The 23708-nt window shown below is 41.0% G+C and overlaps 1 protein-coding gene across 4 annotated transcripts in view; it reads left to right on the top strand.

The window, feature by feature from the left end:
- The window catches only part of pard3ab (par-3 family cell polarity regulator alpha, b), a 372199-nt gene that overhangs the window by 234734 nt on the left and 113757 nt on the right, over positions 1 to 23708 (top strand). For all 4 annotated transcript variants that reach the window (XM_034702113.1, XM_034702112.1, XM_034702111.1 and 1 more), the window contains 3 exons: positions 12405 to 12591; positions 14523 to 14674; positions 16149 to 16193. In XM_034702113.1, coding sequence (XP_034558004.1) covers positions 12405 to 12591; positions 14523 to 14674; positions 16149 to 16193 — 384 coding nt within the window. The remainder of the gene's footprint in view (positions 1 to 12404; positions 12592 to 14522; positions 14675 to 16148; positions 16194 to 23708) is intronic.

Below are 23708 nucleotides of genomic sequence, written 5' to 3'. Positions count from 1 at the left end.
TTATGCCACACTGGCTCGACAGAAATTGTGTTGAGTTCAACATTTTCAATATGGCCGCCGCCGATTGGCTTCAAAACAGCACTTCCAAAACAGATGGGTGACGTCACGGATACTACGTCCATTTATTATACAGTGTACGGTCTCGTCCCTTAGTTTAGGAGTTACTATGCTATGCTAAGACTGATATTGGTGCTAGTGTTTTATGCAAATATCAAGGTTATAACCCATTATACAAACCCTAAAGACAGTGAAGCAACTCTTAGATCACAACTGTGAATGTCATGTTTCAAATCTGTTAGCGTGTGGATTCTGCGGTCAAGCCTGGTAGGCTTAGTCAACATACAATACACGCATAGTGTGTCATCTGGTCTCAGATCCTGTCAGGACTCAGGGGCTTTTGATGTCTTGAAAATGTCAGACAGAAAAACGTGTGAAAAAAACAGCCTGCAGGTGATAGATTCTTGTTTGTGTTTGTGTTTGCATGGATGACAGAAGTGAAAGATAAGCAAGGACAACTGTATTATGTGTGTGTGTCAGGGCTCTACACCCTTGTGTATGTGTGTAGCACTGATTGATTGGGTTATGGTGTCGCCAAGGACAGCTTCAGTCGACCAGAAGTTGTTACTGTTTGTCACTTTTACAACTATACATTTTTCATCCATGTGAAGAAACTCAGCAGACTTATTAACCAACTTTGAATCTTTAGTTTTCTTAACAAACTTTCCATCATTAATCCATGCCACCTCACACAACAGTGTGAACTCTTTTTAAAGCCACTCAGTGCACAATAACACTTCGCTCTCCGTGGCAAAGAGGAAAAAAAAGTGAGATGTCTGTGATAGAGGAAGTGTTAATAGGTGAAGTTTCAGGAGACTGTCACAGTGGCTGCGTTCATCCGTGCTTAACAAACAGTGAGGACGCATAATGAGTGCTCAGGGTTTGAAGTGAAGCATGGAGGAGATATGGAGGTGATCCAACGCTTGTCTGCTCAGCCGTGGCAAACAAAATCATTGTCACTAAGTGTGTTACAGAAGCTGATGTCTGTATCTGTTTTTACATCAGCCAGAGCTGATTAAAGTTATGTACCTTATAAGGCCGGAATAAATCAACTTCATCCTGTCAGCAGAGATCAGTTAATCAGAACACACAGCTGCAACATCACGGGGAAGTTAGAGGATAAAAGTTATCATCTGTTATATTTGAGTCATATGTAAGGAGTTGTATCTTGTCCACCCTGAAGTGGTTCTATGTCCCATAACTACCTGCTAACCATATGTTATCCCGCTTCTTTACCAGCTACTTAGTTAAAATACAAACACGTTGATTAAAATATTATATTATTGATTTAAAATTATTCATGTAAACAGGTTTTATAAAATAGTCCCAGTGTTTCCAGTTATGCCAATCCATGGTGATGGATTCTTCTCTGCCTGTTGCGGTGGATTGAACATGAAACTGTCCTCATTCAGCTCTCCTTCTTCTCTGAGCTCTGCGGTTCACACACCTTTAAAAAGAAACTAATGTCACAACTTTGAACCCTGCTGCTATCATCACCACCGCTCATGGTTTAAGTTTCTTTGTAGCCACAGGTAACTTAAAGTTGCTCTTGCCTGCTACGCTGCCTTGCCTCATCATACATCAGAGATCTACTAACACCCTCCGAAAACAGCCGCTGCTTTTCCGTGGATTGATTTGACATGACGTGTGATCAGTTTGTCTCTGGAGTTGCTCATGTTAGTGAAAGTTAATAACCATTGTCAAGGGGTTGTCTGTTTTTAGTTAAGTTCAGAGCTGGTTTATTTACTCTGGCAGAGATTGTGTGGTGCTGTTTTAAGTAGAGAATACATCTAAATAGAAGAAAAAAAACAGGCACGGTTATAAAGTACCTGAAAAGAAAGAGAGAAGAGGAATGTGTTTTTATGTTGTTTAGTCTTTAGTTAAAGGAGACAGGGAAACATCAGGGTTTAAAGGTGACATATCATGCAAAATGGACTTTTTAATGGTTCTTTACCTGAAATATGTGTCCCTGGCATGTCTACAAACACCCCGAGAATGAAAAAAATCCATTCTGCCCCTGTTTTGATTTCTTCACCTTTCTGTAAATGTGTGTGAAACGAGCCGTTTCACACTTCCGTGTTTTTGTTACGTAACAACAATATCCGGTCTGTCACGGAGTCAGAGCTCGGAGCTTGTTCAGCCCATAGACTGTATAAAATAATACTGAATCCCCCCTCCATTTTTCATTACCTGCACAAATGTGTGCTAACAAGGAGCTTAGGAGGGAGGCATGCTAGTTGTAGGCTGTCTTAATAAACACAAAGGTCGGTTTTACTCCCCACGTCTGCAGATTTGAAGATTTAGTGGATGATTTTTATTTTCCATGTAAAAGTGCTAGCGCTAGTTAGCATAGCTACATAGCTACATGTCGTAGCTGTGTACCAAGACACACGTCTACATACTGACAAATAAAACAAGAAGTAACACAGAATCTGTGACCAATCCTTCAGAAAAGGTCCCGCTACCTCTCTGGCAGAGGTCGGTTTTACTCCACACGTCTGCAGATTTGAAGATCTAGTGGATGATTTTTATTTGTCATGGATAAGTGCTAGCGCTAATTAGCATAGCCACATAGCTACATGTTCATAGCTGTAGCTGTGTACCAAGACACACGTCTACATACTGATAAATAAAACAACAAGAAACACAGAATCTGTGACCAATCCTTCAGAAAGGTCCTGCTGCAGGCGCCTCTCCTTCAGGATCAGATTCTGGATCAGATTCAGAGAGTTGAAGTAACGTGATCTCTGAGCAGCCGTGTATATTCAGCCAACATGTAAACATTAGATCAACGTGCTGGACAGCCGAGGCACATCCACTTCCGGAGGGGGCGTGGTCAGAGAGAAAACAGAGTCTTCTGAGGAGGACTGAAGAAGAGGGTTTTTCAGGCAGACCAAAATCTGATTTTAAAGTGTTTTTTTGAGCATAAACTTTAAAGACATGTTTTGGGGACCTCTTAGACCAATATATATTGATGAAAAAAGCGTGATATGTCACCTTTAAGGGCAATGGTGAGAGAGTAGGATGCCAGAATAAATCAGGAGGACTAAAATGGAGAGTAACAGATGAAATGCAAAGTTATTTTTGTTTGTCAGTCTGACCCCAATCTCACCTTAGATAAATGAAGTGTTGTTCAAAATGTGGAGCAGGATACGATCATCCAAGCAGGCAGGATTATACAAAAGATGGTGGTGCTCACCTCCTGTGACCTGTGCTGTCATAGAGTTTAATGACATGCAACCCTCATCCCCGGAGGATTAATAAAAAACACATCTGACTCTTCCAAAAAGCAGCACCTGCTGCTCTCTGATCCGCTGTCACGTGTGTTTGTGTGTCTCTCCTCAGATTGGAGGGGTTAAGTAGATAAATTGAGAGGTCATGGAGGAGTTTGTTGAAATTCTTCACACAGCCTCGACGAGATGGGACGTCAAGTCCTGGAGACCTCTGAGGCGGGTCTGTGGCTTGATGCTCATTCACTAACTATCGAAGACACACAAGACATCTCTTTGCTTATTAAACTCTTTATCCTTGATCAGTGGATTTCTGCCACCTGAAGGGAAATCAAAGACCCGATTAATCTTGTCAAATATTTCATATCTTCCTCCTCAGTGTGTTTTCTGAATCAGTTCAAATGAAGTTGGCGTTAAGACTGACAAATACTGGTCCATCTCTCCATGTGCTCAGCTTGACCTCCACGTATCATAGCAGCACTTTCTTTTTTCGGAGCGTGGCTCTGCAGTTTTGTGTCAAAAGAGATTGGAGAAATAGTTGGAGGATTACGGCTTCATTGGATCGTTGTTTAATTTGCCTCTGTGGGCTAAGCACAGAGGATGAAGGCCAGCAGGCTCAAAGTTTAAGCTGATGGACTCTGCTGTTGACAGCATGTTGGTGTGGATTTCTTTCCCAGGTTCTAAAAATACATTTCATTCAGTCCAGTTTTATTAAAGACTAGGCAGAAATAGGCAGCTCAAGATAAGATCATTTGGCTGGATACCACTCGAGAGGTAAACACCCAAAAAGCACAAAAAATCTTCAATACTTAACCCTGATTTATCAGCTGCCTGTTTTTAAGTTCCTGAAGAACAATGAGCAGTCATACACAGAAACATAATGTGAAATAAATTACTATAATACAGTGAGAGCATGGAATAAGGGACACCAGTTCAGCCCAGTGGTTTAAGTGTGCAGAGGCTTTGGACCTTGTTGCAGGCGTCACATGTTCGACTCACAGCCAACTCTTTACTGCATGTCTTCCCCCCACTGTCTGCTCCACATGCTTCCTGTCTCTCTTCAGCTGTCCTATCTAATAAAGGCAAAAAATCCCCCCCTCCCCTCCTCAACTTAAAGCTTTAATAAAACACACCAACCATCAACATGAAACAGCAAATATTTGCCCGAAACTGACCACAATAATGAGTGTAACAAAATTGTATCAAGCAATTGTATCATCTACATCCAGTTGTGTCCTCTTACAAGTTCTTTATTGTAACCTTAAAATAACCCAATAAGACCAGTTAATTCAGCGTCATCTCTTTTTTTTAATCCATTTCAAGCATACTCCTTTGTCCCAGTTCAGTTCTGAGCTTTGGAGCAAACCGTGAGAAAATGTCCAAAGATCTCCAAAGATTGTATATTCCTGTACTCAAATACCTTTGCCATTCTGAGCATCAATACTTCTGTACTGGTGCAGCTACAGTGCTGCTGTTACATCATCCAGACTTGTTGGCGATGGGTTTTGCCGATGCTTTGAGCTTAGAATATGCATACACAAACCCCTCAGTTCTATCAGCAATGTAGCATTTATTTTTAATGTACTTATTTATTGTTATTATTGCATATATTGTGTTCTTAACCTTGTGGGGTGCGTTTTGGGATTGGGGCTAGGTTTGGGATTAGGATGGAGGGGTCTTTTTATTTCCATTTTTATACATATCTTTTTTTATTCATTATATTTGAAGTTGTTTTTATGTATAGCACTTTGTGTTACAATGTCATTGTATGAAAAGTGCTTCTCAAATAAAGTCTGATTGATTGATGGATTGAAAGAGACATCAAAATTGGGTATCCCCGTATGAGTTAAGGCTTTCTGTCGGTCACCCGGTCATAGCAGCTGACTGCAAACTAGCAATAAGCACACTGTTCCCAGTTTTCAACCTATCATAGTTGTTTCAGTCCCCTCTGCAGAGATTTGTGTTACTTCTCAAAGGAGTTGCATACCTAACTTGCCATCAAGCCAACTTTGACTTTGTGTCCCCAAGAGAACATTTTGATCAAGTGAGGTCAGAAATACTGTTTAAACCTCCTTCAGCCATCAGGGCTTAAATAAAACTACTCAGAGAGATAAAAAGAAAGTCCAACCTGTTACATCCTGGGCCTTTGTGATCGAAATCCCCTATAATGTACTCATGTGGCAATGAAGAGGGCTCTGCAAAATGTCTTTGCTCTTTTGCAGAAGCTGAGACAGATCAAGCATTAACACCAAAACTATAGGCTTACTTAATTCAACACAGGAGTAACAGTCAGGCTCCAGAGTCTAGAGAATTACTCTTCTTCTTCTGACAGACATGCAATAGATGTCCAACAGAGCAGCCAAGCATATAAAACCGAGTGAACAATCCAAATCACAAAATTACAGCTCCTAATAACAGAGCAGCTGAAGGGTCTGTTTCTTTAAACTTGTGTGGTCCTGCGTGGAGTTGCACGAGTCAATTTGCTGCCGCCACAAGCACCACCGCTCTGTGCACGGACATAAATGTGGTGCTTCACAAACAAACAGTTGTGTCATGACTGCTTTAAAACCACGGAGCAGTCTGGAGTAGCAGATGCCCGGCCGTCAGCTGCTGCTGCTCTTCTGCTGCTGCTCAGAAGCCAGGAGAGGAAAGCTGCAGATGCACTTGGCAGCTCCCAGATGTGAACGTGTGTGAATAGCAGGCCGAGCTTTGCATGCTCAGCAAACCTCCTTTGAATAAATATAAATGTGTGCATGTGTGCGAGGGAGTGCTGGGGGGGGTCTCCAACTCGTTCCCTCATCGCAACGGTGCCACCAAACATAAATCATGCATTAGTCTTTCTTAGAAGACAACATCATTCCCATTCAGGAGATATCTGCTTTGGCCTGTGCTCACTCTTAGATCACTCGCTGGCTTTGTGCACTCTGAAGATGCCTGGGATAAGAGAGAGACTTAATTATTCCTTCAGGCCAATAGCTTTCAAGGCCCAGCACCCCTGGCAATAACCTCCTTACTAATTATGCAAATAGAGCGAGACAAGACAAAATGAAAAGAGGGGAAAAAACTCCTCTGCAGGTCTTTCACAGCGTGTTATTTTCACCTCTTGCTATCTGCATTTTCATCTCAGAAATCTTTTCAGCCCCCTGTCTTCCCTCCTGGCAGTTGTGTGTTCCCCCTTTGCCCTCAAGTATTCAGTAGTTTTTGCACAAAAGCTTCTAATAGTAATAAAAGCCTCCCTGGTGGAGAATCTCTAATGAAATGACACCTATTGTTCGTCTGCAGCTCAGTCAGACGTTATTACAGCCGCTGGGAAAGATGATGTGTTTTTATTGGTTTGATTCTCAGGTGATGGGCATCCGCGTGCGCTCTGTCCACATGGTCGTGCTATTGTTGCTGGCGGATGGCTGCCCCCCTCGGGTGCTGGCACTAAAACAAAGAGGCTTTTTTTTCCCTCCGTTCACCAGGCGACTGAGTTGACAGATTCATTGGTTTTCTACTCAGTAGCTGCCAGTTGATTGTACTGCAGTGATTCAAACTGTGACATTGATGGGATTCTCAGTGTCGTGCACTGGACTGCTTAGGGAAATGGGGATTAAGTGGTTGTGTGTGTGCACGTGTGTGTGTAAAACATGTATGTATGTGTGTGTATGAGTGTGTGTGTGTGGTCTGAAAGAAAAATCTGGCCATGCTGGGCGAGAGGACTCACCCGGACTACCAAATTTGCAGCTAACAACAAAACAGACGCAGCAGGAGGAGTCTGAGGAAAGCACCAACACACACGGTATCTAACACTGTTTTAGTTAATGCAGTAGAGGTCCGACTGGGTCACACACTTGCAGGCTAACACACTTATAGAGTGTGTGTGGGTAAACAATCATTTGCATAGTTTGTCTTTGAAGAGAAAACATTTTCTCTCAATGTTTTTAAATCAGTCAAACTCCACAAACATCGTCTAACTGCGTTATTTCATCCCGCTGTCTCAATGCAAGGAGGCGTTTTGTTATTCCAGAACATGTTTGTGCATTAAAGGGAACAAAATCAGGTTTAAGGAGAGACCTTTTAGATAAAACACAACAATGCTTAAAGAACCACTTGTCTCTTCAGACTTTGAGGAAAGACTCAGAGACTAGAAGATGTAGAGCCTTGACGATAATCGACTGAGATGATGTGAAAAATGATGCAAAGCTTCAACAGACTGCTGTGATTGTTAAGTTGCATTAATATAAACATGTAACATGGACTATTCTAAAGCCCTGGACAGGCTCCCATTCTTAGAGCTCAAGCTGCCAGGACCCAGGGCTGTCACCCACACCGAGCCCTGGCAGCAGCACATCACCCCCACCCTCACCCTCCATCTCCACTGGCTACTGGTCAACTTCTGAATCACATGCACACGCACACGCACACGCACACGCACACGCACACACACACACACACACACACACACACACACACACACACACACACACACACACACGCACACGCAATCCTCCTCCTCCTCCTCCTCCTCACCTTTAAATCCCCTTGTGCCCTTGTCCCACAGAACCCACACCTGTCCCATAATCCACGGTCCTCAACATGGACCTGTTTACCATCCCAAACACAAACCTGCAGGGGTTTTGGAGGGAAGAGCATCCAGCCTGATAGCAGCTGCTCTCTTGAACACAGATCTGCCAAAACAGCTTGTATAGACACTATTTAAAGAAAGAAAGGAATGAATGAATGAATGAATGAATGAATGAATGAATGAATGACTGTGTTCTCAAATGCATAAACTAGTAGTCTCATTTTATGCTTTTTATTGTTCCCCTGTAAATCCTGATGTCTAAAGAAGCTGCTAGTCATAATTACAATCACTGTATCCTCCATTACTGACGTCCGTCTAACTCCATGCTTTATGTTTAATATTGTGGCTATGGCTGGTTTGTTGTGCTTCCCTCATCAGTCAGCTTGCTTCCTGATTGGCTATCATTTCATTGCACATTGCAACACAGAATGCAGACTCGGCAGACATCTGGGTTCCCGTCTCACACAACAGGATACCTGCTCGAGAATGTTAAACATGTTTCATATTTCCCTTCATTTTCCTCTATTGTGTCTTATTTAATTGAAATGTAGCTAATTGCTATAAAGAATGTCCAGTTTATGATTAATTAATCAATCAATCAATCAATCAATCAATCAGAGTTTATTTATAAAGCGCTTTTCATACAATGACATTATAACACAAAGTGCTGTACATAAAAACAACCAAAAGTAGAATACATTTAAAAAAAAAGATATATATAAAAAAATGAAAAATACAAATAAATCCTAATCCCAACACCAAACCCACCCCAAAATCCTAAGGTTAAGAACACAATTTATGCAACAATAATAATAATAACAATAAAAATAAAATAAATAAATAAATGAAAGATAAAAAAGAAGAAGTTGCTGAACAAACTGAGGAAACGCTCTCATGATATCTTAATGAGGAAACACTGGAGGTAAAATAAGATGTTAAAACTCAACACAGGAAATTAAAATCACCAAAATAAAAGAAAATATTTTTTTAAGGTAATAAAAAACTAATAATATTAAAACACTAAAAGAAAATAAGATGCTGTTCTTTAAATAATAAATAAATGAAGTCACTAAAATTTGAGCTAGATAATAATGAAATAAATAAATAAATAAAGTAATGTGAAATTATAAGATCAAAACTCAGTTAAAAGTGAGACTAAAAAGGTAAGTCTTGAGTTTGCTTATAGATCTTCAGGTAGGGTGTTCCACAGGCATGGTCGATAAGTGCATAGCTTTTGTACTTGATTCCAATCAGACTTCATTGGTCTTTTAAAAGTGCATGAAAGGGTTAATTCCAACTAAAAGTTTATTTTTCCTCTATTCAATAAAATAACAAACAATGACTCATGACTTTATAAAGTACCCGCGCTCCACCACACCCCCCAGTCTTTCTTTCTCTCTCCATTTACATCAGGTCATTCACCCACACTGAGAGCAGCAGCACCCAGCAGCTCATCGATCCCCTCGGTGCTGCGTTATGAGAAACAAACAGCGGGCCTGGCTCAGACCTCGAGGTCTCTGCCATAAAACCCTGAACACTCTCTAAAGACAAACAGACTCCTCCCTGAGCCCAGCACACACGGCTTTATGAAGCAGTGAAGCTGCCCTTCTTTTGATACAGACGAGCCCCCCCCTGCTCCCAATTTCAAAATACAGATTAAAGACAAAGTCATGTGCTGCATATCAATGGGCGTTTTTAAGCCTTGCTTTTCAGCGGCAAAGAAAGGGGACTGTTTTATTTTCTCGCCTCAGAACAGGGATGTTTTTATCTTTATTTGCGAGGGCACAGCTTGAATTAATCATAGTGTTTTGACATAGGAACACTATTGTGCGTGCTGCCAAACTCCACTTGGTATAAGCTGATTAGCCAGGAGCGATTTTCAGTCCATTTCTAAACTTCAAAATATGCTCCTCTGGTTTGCAAAGTTATTGTTGCTGAATTTTCTCTTCTTTTTTGATAGGGTGAACTTTTTCCCCTGTTGTTGGCCCATTAAACAGTCACTGCAGTGTTCTGCTCGATACAGCAGTTGCCAGTTGTCACAAATAAATTAATTCCTCAGGGTGTTGTTGAAGACGCTGGGTAACGGACCAGCTTTTTTCGAAGCTTTCACAAGTGTTTATTTTTCTATTTGCCTCCCAGAATTTGTAATAAACAAGCTTTCTTTTTATCCCACTCTAATTTTTATTTTCTGTTTTTATCCTTTCAATAAAAACACAAAGTTTGAAACTCTGTAATGTACAGATAAGGTACACGTCACGTGCTCCCCTAATGAAGTTTAACGTGATATCTTCTCTCATTCGTGCAGCTCTCAGTGAAACCGTCTCTGTGGGCTCTGCTAACAATACTTTTCAATCTGTGAATGACTCATAATTTATGCTGCTGTGGATGCACATTTCACACGCTCTGACGTTAATTGTGGTCGTTATTCAGAGTAATAAGCAGCTGTGGAGGCATTCGTCATTGATACCCATATTTTTGGTATTCGTCAAGCTAAGCAGTGAGAATAAACAAGAACATTAAATGCTTTGCCAGCTAGATATTGGTGAAATTAAAGGTTATAAATAACCGTTTATTAACCGTGGTGTTGTTCTTTTATGGGCACGGGACCAAGGTGGAAAACTTAGGGGAGGCTGAAGGTCTGATTCATGTAGGAGTGTTAAGCAGATGGTGTGCAGATGCTCAAAGTGTATCAGTGTAGGTTAGTTTAACAACATTTTAAAGGAATAGTTTCACATTTTGGGGACTATTTGTTAGTAATCCAGTTTGACAAAACATCTTGTCTGTCCATTGTTTGTAGTTAAATGTCAGTAAAACTCTAGACATGGTAACCCGTCATCGCACTGTCGATTGTTTGAAATATCTCAGACTAACACTCAACAGTAAATTTAGCTCAACCAATTCACAGAGGACATTCAGAAGAAGCAATCAGAGAATACCAGCCATCTGGAAATTTAAAGTATCTTGCATGTTTCCCACGCATCTCCTCTTAGTCCTCCTCTCATATCGTAACATATCGGATTGTATCGTATTGCATCATTTTATATCATATGCCCGCTCCGCATCATCATGGTGCATTACATCGTATCTTGTTGAATTGTATCAATCAAATAATTTTGTATCATTTTGGGTTTTTTTCATTCTGTATCATATCATATCGTATCCATAGACTGTATAAATAATGGACGTAGTATCCATGATGTCACCCATCTGTTCCTGAGCACTGTTTTGAAGCCAATCGTCAGCGGCAGCCATATTGGTAATGCTGAACTCATCCAAAAGAGTGTGGCGTAAAGAGGCGGGGTTTGAGCCTCCTAGCCAACAGCTACAATGTACCTGCCTGTCAATCAAGTCAGTCATGTCCTTATTTGGGCAAAACTCGTTATCTCTTCTAAACTGTCACGTTAGAAAAAGTTTCAACCCCGTACAGTTTGTGCTGATAGAGAAATCAGCTCCTCAGACCTAAGCTGTTTTTTGAACCAGGCTGTAAACATGTTTATTTCTGCTGTAAAGATCGTCTTCTTTGAATGGGTGTGTATGTGGTTTCCGGTGTTTCTGCAGCCAGCCTCAAGTGGACACTTGATGAATTGCAGTTTATAACACTTCCAAATGGGCTTCATATTTTCAGACTGGAGGTTGCTGCTTGATTGTATTGTATTGTTTTGTGTTTTATTATATCATATTGTATTGCCATACATTGTGTTGTATCAGGATGGTCGTAACCCTGTGATGTTTAAAAGCAGCTGTAACACAGAGGTGCAGTGCACATGGATTACAAAATTTCAAGTCCTGACATATTTGCACTTTTAAAAAAACTCTCCCCCTTACATCACAAATTAAAACACAGTAAAAATCAGACCAGCTGTTCCCAGCCATGTTAGCAAGCTAAGCTAACATCCTCCCAGTTCCAGCTCAATATTCAGCATACATATTTTAATGAGTTTAATGTTTTAATCAAACTCTTTTTGAATTTAAGTGTACTTCATTATTGATTTAAGGAGAGCATGCACAGACTTTAGAGAATACCGAGCAAACATGACAAAGCTAATGTCAAGTAAGACACAAAACCATGGAGCAGCGTATGAGCAGAGGAAGTGTTGACAGAGTGAAGGGTCCATGACTGACTGGGACATTAAATAATGTTCAAAACATTCATGGTATTGTGTTTGAGGCCAGTTATGATGTTTTCATTGGGCCCAAAATCCCTGCAGGCACTCCTGCGTAAAGCTTTGTGTCTTGCATTTGGGGAACTTTTTAAACTAACCTTTATTATCCATTTGCTCAATCATAACATTGATGCATGAAGACAGTTTTATCTTACTGGAACACCCTCATATTCCACTGTGTTCTGGGAAACAGAATCTCCTGTGTCTGGCCTGTTTGTCTCCACTATGATGGATTTCCTGATGCAAAATTGTTTTTCATCAGACAAAAAGTTGCCTGAGAAAGATCCCCTTTGCAGAACACTTTTCACAGTTTGACTGTGAACAAAACCTCACAGTCACAGATTCATCATCTTTGACTAACTTGAGATCACGTCTCGTCTCCTGCAGGAAACTACCAGCTCTCACCGACCGTCAACATGCCGCAGGACGACACGGTGATCATCGAGGACGACGGGCCGCCCCTCCTTCCACCCAACCTCTCCGACCAATCATCATCCAGCTCCCACGATGACGTGGGCTTCACTGCTGACGTGACGCCGTCGTGGGCCAAAGAGCTGCCCGTGCAGAATGAAAGGTGAGCTGAACTTCAACTTTTACTACATCCATGGTTAATGAAGCTCCTCTGTGTCAGCTTGTGAAGTCTATTACATGCATTTGGGCTTTATTCAAAACGTGATATAAGAAGTAAGGACCTTTGTTCTTGCACACTGCAGATGAAGGCCAGTATAGGCGTTTTTCGACCACAGGAACTTTACCCCGGAACTAGGGACTTTACCCAACTACGTGCGTTTCAATTGGAGGAACCAGGGTCTAAATTGAGTACAGGGGTAGTTAATCTCTTCCTGAAAAGCCCCTGCTGGGGGTAGTACTTTTCAATGAGGCAGTGCTGAACGTTTCTAATTGGTAGATTAACCGCAGTGTTTTTATTCCACCCGCCGTCCACAATAACATCACACACATCTGTGATTCACTTGATTTCTCTTTCTTTCATTAGTTTTTATTTGTTCTATCTTTTTTGTATGTGTGTGTACTTCTCTCAGTCTTCTCTCAGCCCACCGCGAATGCGCGTCTCTCCCGGTGTTACGGTTTTCAAAGTGACCCTTTAAAATGGAGACCTTCAGCTGAACGTGTCAGTGTTTGTGGAGTTTACACAGTTGGTGAAAAACAGAAGCAGGGCTCCGGAATGCATCCTAGTTTAGTTTTTAGTAAGATATAAGAATATCCTCATTAGATATTCAATGTTCATCTACAGACATTTGTGAGGGACGCATCAGGCTGAAAGTCGGCCGCCAACAGGGTCGCTGTTTGAACCAAAACACCGGCCGATTTCTGCAACGGGTAGCCATGCTAACAGGCTAACTGTTGTGATACCTGCCTGTCCGTCTGCTTCTATGGTGTCATCTGTGATGACTGGCATTTGTCTTTGTTTTACTGCCCTCTACTGGTCTGGTGGTGTAGTGCATTTACTTTTTTTCCCCCTTCACACATCACTGGCCTGATTTGCACAATCTACCCGGGACTTCTGCCTGCGGTCGAATCGCAGACAACAATGGGGGCACAGGAACCTTTTAGTTCAGGGTAAAGTAGTTCTGGGGGCTAAAAGGCCCCGGAAGTCTTTGTCAAAATGCACCTCAAGGTTCTTTTCTCAGTCTTTTCATGACATTATCAGGAGGTTAAACAGATCTATGAACAGTATGATGAAGGGCTGTAGCTGCTGTAATCCTTATCAAATAATCAGAGATATAATACTTCAAATAGTAACATCAGGGATGCTTCCAGTGTATATGTCTATGTGTGACTTCTGGGCTAATGAAGGCTCCAGCTCTCTGATGACTCTCACAGCGATCTGTTTGTCTTAGTGTCTGTTCATATTTGAGCCTCACAGTCGTTTTCTATCCATCACTTTCTCTCTCTCTTCAGTCTCTATTTAATGTACTTGTCTTTCATTTCTTCTCTGCCTTGCCTGATTTTTCTCTCAGATCTGTCTTGTGTCTCGTCTTGTTCGCTGCCTTGTCTTTTCCTTTTCTTCTCCGTTGGTCTCACTTCATTTCTTCCCTCCTGTCAGCCCCTGTCCTCGCCTTTTCTTCGGTCTCCATCTTATTCTCCTTTCACTTTCATTTTACACACCTTACTCAAACTTTTTATCTCACATCTTATTACCTAGACTCTTCTTTTTCCTTCTTTCCCTCTTCTACAGATTCTTTATTCTTTCATATAATTTCTCTCCATTGTTCACCTTCTTTTTGTACTTTTTCAAAAAAGGAAGATCCTTTGAACCTCTGAAAACCATTCTAACTTTTACTCGTTCTTGACCTCTCTCCAGACCACGTTAGTGACTGTCCTTTCTTCTTCCTCCTGTACCTCTATCATCTATTTCAATTGAAACTCTGATATTTCATATGAAGATACTTTGATTGTATTCCTGTCCGTTGGGTTCTGCAGCACACTTTCCCCTCTTTCAGATCTCTCACATAAATCTTGTTTAACCTTCATCCCTCCCTCCAGTTCCCAGGGTCCAGATGAAAATAATCCTGACGCTGCGTTCCAAAGGGAAGGCTTCGGACGCCAGAGCATGTCTGAAAAACGCACCAAGCAGTTCGGAGACGCCGCCCACCTCGATATCATCAAGACACGCAAGTCCAAGAGCATGGATCTAGGTAAGACCGTCACAACATCCGGGCAGCTTTTATTATATCAGAGGATTGTTGGAGTTAGGAGGGATGATATGTGTTTTCCGGGATCAGTGGCTGAGGCAGAATGGGAAAGCCATCATGCTTTTACAATCGCTCAAATTACAACAAGATGCTCCATCAATCTATCAATGAAACCCATTTACATTTATTATATACAAATTAAGATGACTTAACGTAAAATCCTCTGGAGGCTGCATCTATTTGGTATCAAGCTGGATCGATGAAAAAAGACCAGTTTTGCAAAAGATGTACATGAACATCACAGTTTCTGCACATTTGAGCAGTCTACCAAATATTTTCTTTCTGAACCTTTTGTGGTTTATTTAGTTTAATTATGTATTAAATTTTTGGCTTCTGACTCAGAAAACCATCTATGTAAAGATATAAGTTGTAATCGGAAAGTTAGATTTTTTTCTTAAATCTGCAAATTTGATGTGAAAACAAATCAAACAAAACAATTCTTGCCTCCTCCGCCTGAGCTTCTTCTGTTTTCGCTACACCTCACATCCTAAATCTGATATATTTAGGCACATTTTTACCACATTTTCCAGAAATCATACGTGCATCTGGCTTTTCCTGTGACGGTAACGCTCCTAAACCCCAAATTTAAATATTATACGGCTGTTGTAAGCTGCAAAACAAAGTAAACATGGTTTTTCCTCCATTGCAGGCTCAAATGTGTTGTGTTTTGGATAATTTTGTCTTCCCTTCTGCTGCTGTTTTGCCCTCCTCCTTCTATAAAATTCACTATATCAACAATGAATAGTTACCACTTGGTACAAACAGATATTATTGGATCACAAAGTGTCTAAAAATTGAGACATTTAGGAGTTGAGAAACACTAGCTGAACTTTATTCAGAAATGTAAGCATTCAAATGCTGTATCCATACTTCTATAGAGTTGTTTCTTAAACTTAGCTCACCTCAGCGACTCTAAACTCTTTCAAACTGATTTCATGTAACCTCGGCACACATCCCTGCACGGCCCCACGTTTCAGACATGTTCCTTATGTCTTAATGTATTCCACCCACTTGCCTCTGTGTAAAAACAGACTCTGCATCTCTCTCCAAAGTCAAGAACTTCTCTGTGTTGATTCACCTTGAAATGGCTTCAAACAGTCGCTGATTGCTTTGGCTGCCACAGACTCTCTGCTCGCACTCTCTATAATCATATCTAATCTTCCCGACCAGATTGCTGCTGTGTGCCGTGTTGATATCACAACAAGTCTGATTGCTATCCTCAAGCCCTCTTTTCATTTCCCTCTCCCCGACTCCACCTCCACCTCCTCGTCTCGCATGGCGTCCGATGCTAATTGAGATGAAGCAGTTTGTGATGTTTGCAGCGCTACCTGGATGTTGCATGTGGAATGTCATGAGCACTAACTTGAACCCCAAATGTTTGTACCCCTCCCCTCTTTCCTCCCACTTCCTTTAACAGTAGCCGACGAGATTAACCTCACTCCTCGTCCTGAGAACGACACAGGTAAGGACCGGTGCGCTGAAGGTAGAATGGAAAATCACCATCACCATCATCTTTCTTCTCCAGGTGCATATCTTAGTCCTGAGACTGAGAGGTGTTTGAATCTGCTGCTGAACTGAAAGCCCCTCAGGGATCTCATTCATTTAGAAAGTATTGCTGTTTTATGATTTTACAACACTGTAACTCAGTGAAATGTACATTTCTAGTTCCTCAGCTCCAGTTCAATCAGTGCAATGAAGTTGTTTCAGACTGTGGTGTCACATTATTTCTACATATATTGCCGTGTTAAGCAGCTATCAGTGAATTGCAATACCTCCCGTACTGTTTAAAAGTTAAAAGCATGCTGGGTAGAGCTCTCACTACCTCAGTTTCAGCGGTTATAGTGCTATCTTTGAAAGTTCTCCAGTGTCAACTTTACTCACATAGTGGCCATTATGTATTTTTTTAAACTAGTCTACATTTGTCATATTTGCTCTTATTCAATGAACATTTCAAAGAAAACAGGAACAATTGATATACATTTTGCCGTAGGATTAATAGCAGAAATAATAACTGGGTAGAAGGGATTTCCTTGTCCAGTCCTAGGACATTTAAAGCTGGGGTTGGTAGTCTCGGAAAACCAGCATAAATTTGAATGTAGTTTTCCTCAGGACTCCGTCTAACCCCTCCCCTCCTCCCTCGGAGCTCCTCCAAAACGACGCCCCCCCCCGCTCACATGCACGAGCGCCGCTGATTCTCGACCATATGATCGTGACTGATTCAAAACCGGTCCTCACCAAAACATTATCATTGTGAAAGTTAAAAACACAAACAAACATGGCTGCTGTTAGTACTCACAACTATCATGCTAGCATTATCCAGTTGTACCAGTGACACAATATCAGGAGAAAAGTTATAACACATATATAATACTGTAACAGCTCTACTGTTTGTTAAACATGTTCAGTGTAGATGCTCTTAATTCCTACAGTGTTGACGGTCAGTGAAGGCATCAGGAGAGGTGTAGAGTGTGCGAGCCGAGAGAGAAGTTCTTCATTCATTCAAACATTGATTGTTGCTTTGTTGGTTGTCGTGATCACGGCCGACAGTGACCGGTTATTAAAGCTCAACGTGTTCACGAATCGGCTCGTCATCACTACAGCGTCCGGACGGACGCTACAATACATCTACATTTTCTGTAGGACTTACTGAACGTCATTAATTAGTCTGCTTGTTGGTGAGAGCTTTTTAGACTCTGATCCGGACTACAGTCCTGAGCAAAGCACCTCATCAGGTCAGAGGGGACAGGCCCGAGGACGAGCGAGAGGGGCAGTAAATAGAGTTAGGCGAAGTAGAGGCAGGAGACGGGGACTCGGAGGAGTGCACGCCGGGGAAATGTACGCGCAGGAGGAGGGCAGAACGGCTGGACGGGATTTGATTGGTTTAAAATTTGGGGAGGCAAAAAACGGTGATTGGTTGGTGTTTTCCCAGGTTTACTCCGGCTGTAGATAGCAGCTTTTTTTTGCTCTTTTTTAGGAACACATTATGTATTGATTGCCATCAGGACATAAAGATCATTTTAACCAGTATGACAAAAAGTGTATCTAAATCTGATTGCCAACCCCAGCTTTAAAGGTAACAAGACACTAGAAAAGAAAAAGTCAAAATTGTGCCTATTTCATTTAACACAGGATCACAGAGTCTAAGTCAAAAAGGTCGCAAATTATTTTGCAGGGTGTGGCCAACATTAGCAGAGCTAGCACGACCAGTCTTCAGTCCTCCTTCCAGATTAACATCCACATGCCTGTGCTGGTTACACATTGTTCCAATCGAGTCAACCGGACACAGTCTACAAACAACTTTATCTCCATTTTCAGGACATAGACATAGAATACATGAAGCATGCAAGACAAGCAGGAAACATGCATGAAACCAAAAAACATGCATGTTTCCTGCTTGTCTTGCATGTATTCCATGTCTATGTCCACTTTGCCACTTTCTCTAAGACTGTTACGTTATCTCTTTATGTAGTTTTTAGTGATTGAAGGCAAGCAAGAAGCAGCATTAGGGTAATATGAATAAAGGTATCCATGCAGGAATAAACAGAAGCATATTACTTAAGAAGCAAAGCATGCTTCAGTACATCAAGCATTTCATGAGCTTTAGGAGCTTTCAACTGTGAACTGCATTGGACTTATCAGCAGAAAAGAAGCTATAAGTGGACACAGGCCCTAAATATTAAACTTTTAATTGAGAACATGGGAGATACATACCTCCATTTGAATTGTTTTTGTTAGTTTTTTTTCCTTAGGCAACTTTCAAATTAACCAGAAGTTCATATGGTTTCATGAAAATGTACTTACACAGAGTTACAGAAATCAGAACTTCTTGAGTTTTTGCAGCAAACAGCGAATACCTCTCAGTCCCAGGTCCTTCACACCATCCCAGATCTACCTTTGCAGTCCCATATTTTCTTCATTAACTCCTATTGTTACCATATATGAACATCGTTTATGTATTTGATGAGACGTAAGAAGAGAGGAGGTCTTGTGTGGCTGTAGAGTTGAGCCAGAGTCCAAAGAGGTTTCCTGTCAACTGTAATAAATGAAGTACAACCTGTCTCTGTAGCTTTGTAAAACAAATCGATTCAATAGTAGTAAAGGACATGAAACAAATTGTGCAGGAACAACAATGGCAGACATGAAATTGCACATATTGATCTGCAAATCTAAATTCAGTGGTTGACTTTCAGGAGGTTTATGCACCGCTCGACTCTTTGTGTATTTGGGGAGTGTTCCCTGTGTTTGGTGTTTTGCTCACTCTTGACAGGACAAATCTGTCAACGTGCAGAGTGAAGACTCGCAGTCCTCGCCACAGTTTGAGGTCACTGCTGAACACGGTTGTGAAAGCAGCGGGGTGATTACAGATTTGATGTTCTCCCTTTTGCCTCAGATGCGACTGTAGCACTAATTGTTTTGTGTGTGTGACGAGAAGGAGAGCAGAAAATGCACTCCGTCCTTGGTTAAGGCGGCGAGCTGACAGCAAGTCATCCGTCATTGTCATGTCTTGTGTATTTACACTGTCGCCTCGACTCAGTAGAAGTCCTGGCTCTGGTGTCAGCGGCTTGAACGGAGAAGACAGCTTCAGACGAAGAAAGACCGGTGCAGGCGGAGAAATAGAGCGAGTTAGAGTTTGTAAAGTTTGCAGTAACTTGTAGGTATGGCTGTGAACTCTCACTCAAGACTGAAGTGTGGAGTCAGGAACATATGGAGTGTGAAAGTGATGTTTTAGAGCATTTTAACTTTCTTAGCAGGTAACCAGGAGATGGAGAGGGAGCTGGACTGGATGAGACTGTGTGTTGCTTATTTTATGATTTACAGATGAGTCAGCAGTATTGTTTTTATAATATCATAACAAAAGGCTAAATTTAGCAAATTAGCATCTCAAAATGAATCAATCAATCTTTATTTATGGAGCGCCAAATCACTTACCTGAAGACTCTTTCCAAACAGAGCAGGTCTAGACCGTACTCTATGTTCTATTATTAACAAAGACCCAACATCAAGACAGGATAAGATCCAGTCCCATCTTACAGACAGGACTCAGTCTGATCTCATCTTAATCCACCATGAGCAGAGCACTTTGCAGCATTTAGCAAGTTACAGTGGCAAGGACAAACTTCCTTTAACAGGCAGAAACCTCCAGCAGGACCAGACTCATGTTAGACACACATCTGCTGAGACTGAGTTGGAGAGAGGGATAGAGGAAATGAAAAGAGAGGGAGATGATAGTGGTGAGATGGATAGTAGTAGCTGTAGTAACTGGAGTCTGGCATGTCCACAGCAGCAGGTCGTCTACGTTAACGAGTCAGAGGAACCTACAAGACAAGGGAGCTCAGGGACTCCTGAAAGGTCTGGTTAGTAACTTTAATGGGACAGGGAGAGTTAGGATCCCAGCATGTCAGTTCCCCCAGCAGTCTAAGTCTATAGCAACCTATCTAAGAGCTGGTCCAAGCCTGATCCAGCTCTAACTATAAACTTCATCAAAAAGAAAAGTTAGAAGCCTACTCTTAAAAGTAGAGAGGGTGTCTGCCTCCCGGACCCTGACTGGTAGATGATTCCAAAGGAGAGGGGCCTGATAACTGAAGGCTCCCATACTACTTTTTTAGAGACTTTAGGTACGACGTGCAGGCCTGAATGCTCAGAGCGTAGCCTTCTAGAGGCACTATGAGCTCTTTAAGACACAAAGGTGGCAGACCTTTAAGAGCTTTGTAGGTCAGAAGAAGGATTTTAAATTCTATTCTGGATTTGAAAGTAATAAATATATATAGTGCCATCAAAAGTTAACCCTCAAGATACTCACAGATAGGATACATTTATACATTTATGAATTGATCTGTGTCTGTGGTTAAAGTTAGTAGAAGTAGGTTTCTTAAGAAGCATTTACATACATATATTGTTGGAATCAAAATATAGGATAATTTAATACATAGATTTATATGCTTTGTGCTCCTTTCCTGATGCTCTTCTCTGTGTATGGTTGTGGAGGGCTTTGCTTGTTTTTTGGCTTGATACTTTTAAGATCCAGTCAACTTTTGGTGGTTTCTCTTATTAGACTGAGAAGCTAAATAGTCTGAAAATTGTTCTCCCATTCAATTATTTGAGCCCTAGAGGATTGTGGATATTTCTGTGTATAATGGTATGCTGACAGATCTAGTGTTATAATCCCTGTGGAACGTTCCACTGCTCTCCCATCAAACTCTGAAAAATGTGAAAACTCACTTGAGAGCACTTATTTCTAGTGATGACTAAGTTGCCTTCATTGCAAAATCAAAGGATGTTTAATAATTAACCACCATTGTTTTATCAGAATTACAGGGATCTGCCTTCATAATGATTTTCTGAAATGATCCCATTACACTGCCAGAGATACTGATTGTAATTATTCCTCAGGGGACGTTAAGCATGAAAAGAAACAGAGAATTCTTTCCATTTCTGAGTCTGATGACAACAGCTAATAGATTTCCCACTGATTTGTTCTTAAGTGTTTGGGGTTTATTTTCACTTTGAGGTCCCCTGGTGTCACTTTACCAACTAACTCCACCAACCTCCACCCTCCAGTAAGTAGAAGTGACCCATGGTCCATTTACCAAAGCCAAAACACAACCACCCCGCTGAAACCAAAGACTGTGACGGCTCTGAGAGACGGAGTGGTATCCCCTGACTCCTGGGCTGGGATTGGCTGATGGTTTATTGACACAGGGTGCTGCCACATGTTGAATAAGGATACTCCAGTGATAGACGACAATGCAGGGTTGTTGGCAGTAGTCAGGACTTCTCTGGAATTTGGTTTCTGATATGTAATAAGTTATAATATATCAGACATCCAGGTGAGAAGTGTTGTGCTAATGATCCCTGCCAATTTCATACATAAACAATCTGTGTATATGTATGTGGGAAGTAATAATAATAATGATTGATTGACTTATATAGTGCTTTTTAGGTACCCAAAGCCGCTTTACATCTAGTATGGAAAATAAAAATAAATACAAATTAAATTAAATTAAATTAAATTAAATTAAATTAAAATACTGAATAAAAAATAAAATAGAAGTATAGTCTTTCCCATGCAACAAGATGCAGGTTAATCGGATCTGAGGATTTCGTCAATAGTTGGGTGATGGTAGCTCTTAAACGCTTAAGCTATAATTAGAGCCACAACAATAAGTATACATGTTTTTGGATCAATAGAGACTCAATCCCCTTTCATTTTCATCACAAAATCATTTTTCTTTTATTTTTCCAAGATGAAAATGAAAACATTTACCAGGTTCACCTTTTAATATTTAATATATAGCAGCTTTTCTGTCCTTTCTAATACCAAAGAAAGTATTTGGGGGGGGGGGGCTTTGACCGTTGAATACACACAAGCAGTCAGCAAAAGCAGCAGAAGCAATTTGTAGTCATCAGTACGGGCTTCGTGAAACAGTAATGGGTACTTCTCTTTAAACTTCTGTTTATTATTCACTCGTGAAAATAGTCATGACAACAACACACCAATGGGAACACATTCAGTCCAGAGTTTTTAAATTGGGGTAACCCAATGGAGCACGACTTATTCAGGGGTGGCATGAAGTATTTGTGCACACATACCAATACATTAATGTAATTTATTAACTCTTTCTGTTTAAACCAACTTTAACTATTACCATTAAAGCGTCATTCAGAGAACACAACAGAGTAGCAACAAATGCATCTTCTGAGCTCTATTGTTTAAGGACTCAAAAAAATGGCGTTTGTCCAAATTCAGAGTTTAAAGGACTTAAAAAGTGCAAGCAAACTCCTGCACAGTGTGGGAAATACATTTATCAGCAACACTCTGGTATCTTCTTGAATTTAAAGTGCTAATGACAAAAAACAAAACTAAAGTGCTACGTTTAACTGAAAAGAAAACTACTATAAACCTGTTGCAACATAATTCCAGCAATTGAATCAAACATACGCACAATGTCTGACAAAGGAAACAGCCAATCAGAGTTCAGGATGTTGGGGCAGCACCTAGGGGACCAATCAGATTTCAAAGGGGGCCACCAGTCTGGAACTTTTATTGGAAAACAAAATAGAAATGATGTCTAGCTGTATTTTGAGGCTTTCGTACTGGATTCAGTGGGATTAAAATCACCATGGTAAATTGCAAATAATCAAAGTATATTGAAGTTTGTAGATCAATCATTATTGTGTTAATCTGTTGTATCACTTTCCATCGTTCAGCATTTTTAGTTCCTTTTTTGGTGGCTGATGACACTTTTGCAGACAAACAGTACCTCATTTTGAACAGCCGACTCCCCTCTATAGACCTTTGTCTAAACATGAACAGCACAGACTTTCACAGAACCAGTGAAACCAAATCATCTGTGGTTGTCTCTACGCAGCCTGCACCTCTAACTCTGTTGCAGCCAGTTTCCACGTGAGTCTGGTGTCAACGCCTAATCTGACCTCTCCTGTTCCAGCTGCTACACGATAGCTCTGTGTTTGTTATTGTAAGCCTTTCACTGCTTCCCTCTGCAGGATCATGTTTATCTGCAGATGACACTGACGCAGATTATTTAGAGTCGACTGACTGGTTGCCAGATATGAAATAATCCATTTAGCTGTTTGACACTTTTTGTGTTCGCTGTGTTTCTGGACCTGATCATTTGTAATTTTAGGCTTTTTCCGCCCTATAAATGGCTGCAAATGACAAAAGCACTGTGTCATTTCAAAATGCACTCTGTGGCCAGGAAATCGTGAATGGAACGTACAATACAAAGCCTCATCATTGTTTTTTTTTAGCCTTTTAAAGAGAATAAAAAGTTTCTCTTATTGGTGACTGAATGCCATTCGTCAGATCTCCAACACAGTGTACACTAACCTTTTTTAGACACTGCCACTGAGGTGTGACTGCAGTGAATGGTGCTGCGTAAAGCCTTTAAATAAAGTGGGTGTGCAGCGTGAAAAGCCTATCAGCCCGGCTCTCAGTGAGACGTTAAGGGAACAGGAC

This window comes from Notolabrus celidotus, chromosome 15 (genome assembly GCF_009762535.1).
Source record: "Notolabrus celidotus isolate fNotCel1 chromosome 15, fNotCel1.pri, whole genome shotgun sequence".
Classification (NCBI taxonomy): Eukaryota; Metazoa; Chordata; class Actinopteri; order Labriformes; family Labridae; genus Notolabrus; species Notolabrus celidotus.
This window is presented reverse-complemented; position numbering and strand designations above follow the sequence as displayed.